This window comes from Curcuma longa, chromosome 11 (genome assembly GCF_044706935.1).
Source record: "Curcuma longa cultivar G26 ecotype Majalengka, Jawa Barat chromosome 11, ITB_CL_G26_1.1, whole genome shotgun sequence".
Classification (NCBI taxonomy): domain Eukaryota; kingdom Viridiplantae; phylum Streptophyta; class Magnoliopsida; order Zingiberales; family Zingiberaceae; genus Curcuma; species Curcuma longa.
In genome coordinates this window covers 1,856,789-1,864,480 of record NC_133871.1, presented here as the reverse complement: position 1 = coordinate 1,864,480, position 7,692 = coordinate 1,856,789, and the positions used below count along the sequence as shown (strand labels likewise).

At 37.1% G+C, this 7,692-nt stretch overlaps 1 protein-coding gene across 1 annotated transcript in view; it reads left to right on the top strand.

Annotated features, from left to right (window-relative positions):
• The window catches only part of LOC141840477 (two-component response regulator-like APRR3), a 14,452-nt gene extending 7,308 nt beyond the window's left edge, over positions 1 to 7,144 (top strand). Inside the window, exons 7-11 of the mRNA XM_074728472.1 lie at positions 591 to 723; positions 4,409 to 4,452; positions 6,169 to 6,277; positions 6,360 to 6,415; positions 6,848 to 7,144. Of these exons, the coding sequence (XP_074584573.1) occupies positions 591 to 723; positions 4,409 to 4,452; positions 6,169 to 6,277; positions 6,360 to 6,415; positions 6,848 to 6,932 (427 nt within the window). The 3' untranslated portion in view covers positions 6,933 to 7,144. The remainder of the gene's footprint in view (positions 1 to 590; positions 724 to 4,408; positions 4,453 to 6,168; positions 6,278 to 6,359; positions 6,416 to 6,847) is intronic.
• The last annotated feature ends 548 nt before the right edge of the window (positions 7,145 to 7,692 follow it).

Genomic DNA, 7,692 nt, shown 5'->3' with positions numbered 1-7,692 from the left:
GAATATAAATAAATTTTTATTAATTGAATATTAAATGTATGCACGAATGGTTTGACGTTCCTATAAATGGGCAATATCAAAACGCGTCAAAGCCATTTAGTAAAATGTTTTTTTTTTCTTTCTATATTTAACTACGTCTAATTAGCAGATGCACATGTCAGCGGGCTAAAACCATATATGGGTGAAAGTGACGTGAACGATAAGCTACATCGATGACAACACGAAACAGGGAACGCAGGAGAAATCGTTACCCTCTCGTTGTCGCTCTCCCTACTGATTTCAGCCGCCATCTTATTAAATCAGATATCGTGGCATGACACCGTTGCAGCCCACTTGTGGACCGTGTCTGCCTTCTACTCTTCTCCCGCACGCCTTATCTCGCCTCCGCTTCCACACTCATCGACTCGTTCGCCCTGTCTTCTTCGTCTCCCTTTGTACTCCAGCTTCCCCGATCCAGTCCCCGACGATCCCTCGTCGCGCATAGGGCGGATCGCGCGGCCGTCTTTCTCTTATTCGATCGGCATTTGTTGAGTGGAGGAGGAGGACGAGGTTTTGGCAGCGGAAGCGCTGCGGTGATCGAGATATCGGAGGTTGGCGATCGGGAAGGAGGGAAGAAGAGAGGTAGGATGGGGGCGGCTTTTTCTGATTAGCCTCGAGGGAAAGTTCTACAGCTGTAAGCATTGCCAGACCCACCTTGCCATCTCCCTCGACGTCGTCTCCAAGGTTTGTGTCTTCGTTGCTTCTGTTTTGCTTGCTACCCTTTGGGGGTTGCCCCATTCTCCGTGTTCCAAAGCGTTTTCATTTTTCTCCGTGGCTACGTTCTGTAGTTAAACTTTTCTGTAATGTGTCATGATTGCAGCATAGATCATCAATGTTAAGCAGCTTCCGAGCTAACAATTTTTAGCCGAGAAGAATGTTATGCTATAAAAGCAAAAAACTAGAAAACTACGATTCTGTTTTGAGTTAAACTTTGGGGGCTAGCCAATTCTTCGTGTTCCTATGCCCTCTTTTGATCTTCATTACGAGCTAAATTTTCTTAACTGAGAAGAATGATACATCATAAAAGATGTTTTTTTGGAAAACTACATTATATTACAAAGAATAATTATATTTCAGAAAACAATCACTAAACTTTTTACAATTACAGTGCCTAACAGGAAAACGTATGCATTTAATTTATTTAGGATTTTTTTTACTAAATTACCTAAATTTTTTATGTATCCCTCTACCCCTTGTACATTAATGGTTGTAATTGATCATATTTGAACTAGTTCATACTATTTCAAACTATTTTCTATCCTTTTATCTTTTATTGGTTTTAGATTTTGCTGATCTTAGATAATTTGTTTTTGTTTTATCCTTTTAGTAACCTCACACATCTCCTACATTATTATTGTGTTGTTTTCTAATAGTTTGATAGACTAGAATCCTTAATGTATGGCAAGTCATACCAGAGTCTTGTGAATTTTCCCTTTATCATATGGGACACCCAACAATTACATGGACATCAAAAGCTTATTTCTATTTAAACAACCATTCTTATCCATTATTTATGATACATTCATCTAGCATTAGGACCTATTTATATATTTAGAAGGGAGAATTGAGGAAAGTACAAATTTTGAGGTTCTCTCCCAATTTATGTTGAACAACATTCGAGTAGAAAGGGCTCTGGTGGGATTCCACTAAAAGACCTTGTTGTAAAATAGCATTTGCCCAATACTAGGTGGGCGAGAGCAATCTTTGCAAAAGGTAAGGGGAAAATGTCCTCTTTGTTTGTTCCCTTTTGGTGCAATGTGGCCAAGCGGCTTGGTAGGGCGCCATGAGGTTGACGTGATGTGGGGTGGCGAGCATAGGCAACTAGTGAGGTCAATGCGAGGGTGGTGGATGACATCTATAGACAAAGGGAGGGCAATATTTGTAGGTGAGGTAGGGAGGTGTGTGGTAGCCAATCAAGTACGAGTATGGGAAAGCAATGGTAATCATGTCATTACCTTTTCATCCTTTCCATCTTCTCCTTTACTAAGGTAAACATGTTGATGGTTACACTTTTGTCTGCTCCCCTCACCTTCCCATGAGTAAACTTAGCTTTAGAGTGGAAGGCATGAGAGTAGAGGGAGACTAAAGAAAACATTGATTGATATAATATTTTAATTAACTAAGAGCGTAATGTATTTTAATTAACTAACAAAATATGACAACGATGAGCTTAATTAACTAAGAGCTATCTTACCTATTCTAAGGGTAACTTGATTGCATGTTATGATGCTATGGATGCTAGGGGATGATGCTCCTGGCTCTGCATCACACTACAACACAACAAGGTGATGATGATTGCTTGCAATGAATCATGAACAATATTGGGTTGTCAGAGCAATGATCTGTGGATGCCATACGATCAACAACTATTGGAGGGATGCTCTTAGACAGCAGGGATAGTCTATGCACTCAAATGCTTGAGGAAGATAGAGTAAAAAAGGAAGCCGGGGAAATGGAAATAGGACGAAAGAGATCGGGAAATGGAGATGATCAGTGGTGGTAGAAGAATTGGTAGGAAAAAAATCAGCACTATTGTTGGTGTTACATTTATGTTCCCTTTTCTGTAAATTGAGCATTGTTCCCTATTTTTATCAATATGGAAAGCTAATACGTTGCAACATCAGCTTGGTGTCAACCACACCATTATGGATTGGTGAAAAACTCAAAATGATAACTATTTATTAGTGTTGTCATTTCTCATATAGTTCAATATCATTCTCAAAATCCTTCTGGTGTAAATTGACATCTGATAAGTTACATAGCTGTGTCCTGATGCTAAGATTATAATTTCATTACTCAAGCATTTGGGCAACTGATCATCGAATTAAACTTAACATGCTATAGGGCAGGAGGTATAATAATGTATAAGTTGGTATTTCGTAACATCTTGAGTTTTTGAGATGGATGATTGACTAATCAAATTTAGTAATCAAGAATTTAGGAAATTAAGAATGTGATTCTAAATCAACTAATCAGTGCGGTACTGCTAAAACAGAAATTATATCTAGCAGTTATTTGCCACTTTTACATTTTATTACCTGACTTCTGACTTTGTACTGATAAATCAATTTTATCATGATTTTTCTTAAGGTAGAGCTTTTACCCACTTTCCTCTTTATTTGGATGTTTAACTGATTGACGCTTGTAATTGTAGATGTTTTTAGCACTTCAATCATCCTATGGCCTTAGAATAGAGAACGTGGCAGTGTAAATCATCTATCATCTCAGTGGAGTGAGAATTCATTCACGAGTCACCTACTTTTAACTCCATAAACATTTGGATTTCATTATTTGTTGATCACTTGTCAACTTGAATTCATTAATCATATCATACATTGAGCATCATTCAATCTGGTAGGTTTCTAATCTTTCTTGAGTTGAACTTGCTTCGTGGCTTCCTAGTTCCTACCAGTCAAACTCTCCAGGACATTCTCTTACATTATATATCCACTCATTTCAGAATGTTTCATCCTTCTCTGCAGTATCTTGTTGAAATTGAGGTGCATAGTCCCTATCAAAGATTGTTCCTAGATTCTAGATTCCATTTTGGTGAAAGTGGACTTCCTCGAGATCAGGTTTTGTAATTTCTCAGGTGATGTTTAATAATTAATATCACTGCATTCCCAGATTTGGTAATGGGTTTTATGGTAAGCATCCTTTTTGATAGGTCATTTAAAGTCTATACTATCCTGTGTATAAATACAGTCAGAGTAAGCTAATATAAAATCTGTTCTTGGGTAATCTGCTAGCTGTGTAAGGTATTGAGGTATTTGAAAAGATCATTGTTCTGTACTTCTGAAATTGTTGGATATTTTAGAATATGCTGATCGAATCTAAGCTAATGGAACAAACTGTTCCAATTGTTTCTTCTTATTGTGACAATTTTGATGCAAATTGCTGTTTCTGCAAATATTCTTTGTATGTGTATATTTATTGAATAACTTCGTACCTGCCTACTAGTTCTGATTTTGTCTGAGATCCATGAACAGACATTTACTGTGATTAATTAGTAAAGATATTCATGTGCAGTTGCTTAAGAGAGATTTCTTTTAAGGAATGACAATTAGTTTCTCTATCCAGACGTGTTTAATAGGATAGGGTTATGCATGTCATTTGCTGAAGAAAGTTTGAGCGATCTGTTCAGTATTCAATTTGTCTTATTAAAACAGTGACAGTGTCTGTTATTGTTGTCCCATTATCAAGTCCCATAGTGCTGCTACATGTTCAACTAGTTTCTTGGACATTTAACTTGAAATTGATGAATAGAGATGGAAAGAACAAGTAAAATTGTACATAGTTAAGTTTAATTTTTCACTCCATGAATGAGTTAAATAATATATTGATGTCTATTCAATTTCTGTGTGTACAGTCCTTCCATTGCAGACATGGGAAGGCTTATCTCTTCCAGAAGGTGTAAGTTGCCTTATCATTTTACCTCCGTCTAAGCTTCCACTTCCTTTTCTCCTGGTCAATTCAAGGACTTGTGAACTGTTTGGGGTCTGATACAGTTGTTATGATTTGCTTTCATACTATGGTTGACCTGTTAAAATGTAGGCAATGATATTACAGATCGAGACATGTGTTCTTATCATGTGTTCATTGTAGTGTGAATGCTGCATTCGGGCTTGGCAATATTTGAGTTGATCATTAACACCATAACCCACTACATGAATACAGACACAATACTCTATGTAAACAGGTGACTCAACTTGATCCTTTTGCAGGTATTTCTGAATGTGGAAAACTTTCTCTCTCTTTCTCACAAAGAGAGACCATGCAACATTCCAAACCAATGCAGTCACAAGTAGTTCCTCTTCATTCTTAACAGAAACATAACAAAGAAAAGGAAAGCAAAAGTATAGATTCCCACATTATCCCCCTCTTTCATCATGGAGGTTTGATGTAGGGTGTTGCATCCACCCCCTTTATTCTCGTGCTTAGTGGGTTGGCCGTTCCACTCCCATCCTACCTCTTCAACTAATCTGGTGTTATTGTCATGCCCAAAACCACCACACTACTTTGACAAACATGGCACGACCACCCTCGTGAAAACTCCATCAGTTACCCCCCATCATTCTTTATAATGGAGGAGAAAATTTCACAGGTGCCTTCACGAAGTTGCTCAGCTGTCCCTTTGGGTTTCCCCTGATGACATAGCCCAGAGTTCTCACAGCTATTGACATCATATTTCACGAGCTTCCAAGCCTAGACGCATGGCGCACTCCACAATGGCAACGATCAGCAACCTCCTTGCTGCAGTTGTTGCTCACCATGTTTCGCCGGTACCCAATGTCTTAACTTCCAAGCTAGACTGACCTCTACCTTATTGCTACAAACTTTACATTCATGTCTTTTTCCTTGAGCTGTTTGTGACGTATCCTAGGTCCTCCCAGTAATGATTTGCCTTAACTAAGGTGTCCAGTAGCCAGGTGGCCTTGTACATGTTTATACAGATCATTTTACGACCAGACTGAGACATAAAATTGGTACTTCTCCTCAGGTCTTTTAATCCGTATGTGGTTAGTTTTATTCAGTGTACTAGTTTACCAAGATTTGTGACTTAAGTGGACATTTTGCATAAAAATATTATACAAATCGACTTTAGATATTCAGATTAGTTAAATAGATAAGAAAATGGACAAAACAGTTTTGTTGATGCAAGCTACTGCTGTAGTGGTTTTTTAGAGGGCAGTCATGAAATTTACCTTCACATTGTTGTTTGAATGAACATTGATAGAGAGAATCACACAATTTTAGAGGTTCAATGCCTTTTTAACTGGTTTATGACTGTAAGATTTCCTTTCCATTATCCCTTATTGGTTTCATGAATTCCTTGTGATTTGTGCTATGTATTCAATGTTATTTTCATTCATAGGACATCACTTATTTTAATGGCTTCACAGGTTTTAAGCATGTAGGAGCCTAAGTAGATTGAATTCTAGTCCTGAATTTACTTGTGTCAATATACTTTCTAAAGAGTCCCCTTTAGTTAGAAAATTTAAACAGTAATGGTTGTCAATTGTCTTTATCATCTACTCAAAATCTTTTTCATTTTATCGGCGTTATTTTCGTTGATACTTTTCAATTCTTTGGGATATTTAATCAACAATTCACCTCATTTCTTAACAGTGTGAATGTGACGGCTGGAACTAAAGAGGAGCGAATGATGCTGACTGGGCTGCACACTGTCTCTGATATTTTCTGCGTTGGTTGCGGCTCTAATCTTGGATGGAAATATGTAAAGTCTAGTTCAATTTTTTTCTCCTTGATTTCGTTTTACTATTATCAGCGTCTACTCTTAACCCAATGCTTCATTTCAGATATCTGCTCATGAAAAGAACCAGCAGTACAAGGAAGGAAAGTTTGTTCTCGAAAGGTACTGCTAATATAATTTACTTCATTTGAGTAAATCTTTTCGAAAAAAGGCTGCATATTTGCCACTTCAAATTTACCAATCTACCATTTTAAACCTCAAAATTTGAGTTCATCTCTATTAAAATAGTAAGATAATGACTATAGTTGACAATATCCTTTAAATTTCAGATATTAAAGTGCCTTTAAAGTAATCAATAGTTTTTACTTCTTTTGTTTTTTTTTGATATAATATTTAAAAAGAATAAAATGCAAGGAAGCTTTAGGTATTCGACTTAACTAAATGTTATTAATCTGAGTTTTATCAAAACTAATGACATTTAGGGGATACTTGAAGATGAAAGATATTATATGGCAAACATGCAATGTTTAAAAAAAGGGTTAGATTTATATTTGTGAAAGCATTGCAAAAAACATACTCATCTTCTTGGAGCAGATTTAAATTGACAGGCCCTGATTCTAACCGGTACTGGGTAGCACTTGATACCCACATGGGCGGCAGCGACGCTGATGATGCCTGAGCAACATTTTCAACTAGCACATGATACCCACACGAGGTCTGTTAGTCACCACCTTACTAACCATCTGGTGAAATTGAATGTGTACAAAATCTAAAAGTGTTTGTCTTTGGAGCTTTGCTTCGCTTGATAATACTTTTGCAGTGGCTGGACGTCACAAGCATGATTCAGTTTGCAATTAATCATTCCATTCTCGAATCTTATATCTAGCTAACTTGAGGTAGAAATAGAAAATTTCTCGCATTGTGCCTTCTATATTAAGATTTAAGAACAGTGTTACTGTCCAATTTCTTGTAGTTCTTCTTGTGTTTGTTGCTGCTAAAAAACAGAGGTTTAATGGTCAGCAACTGCAGAGGATTCTGCACCAGATCATGAAGGTAAAACAATTATATCAGGGAAAGTGTTCCTCGCGAATTGCATTTAACATATGTTACATATGGTAGATAATAGAGACTTTATCCAACATTTCAATGGCATTGTCCTTGGGATAATGAAAATTTTTCTATTCCAGGACCTACCTTTTTTGATTGAATGACCGCGGATTGGGCTATAGCCCGAGAGGGTGCAACATTTGTCCCTATTCCAACCTTATCATGACTTCGGAAAGATTTCAGACTCACTCATATGTTCCTTAGTTGCCTGATTTATTGGGTCCTTCTATGGAGACTTTCATGCATTATTTACACTGAGGTGCGGATGAGGGTAAGAAATATTGTAGGTAAAAATTAAAAAGACATTCTTTTTAATTGGAACTGTAAAAGGG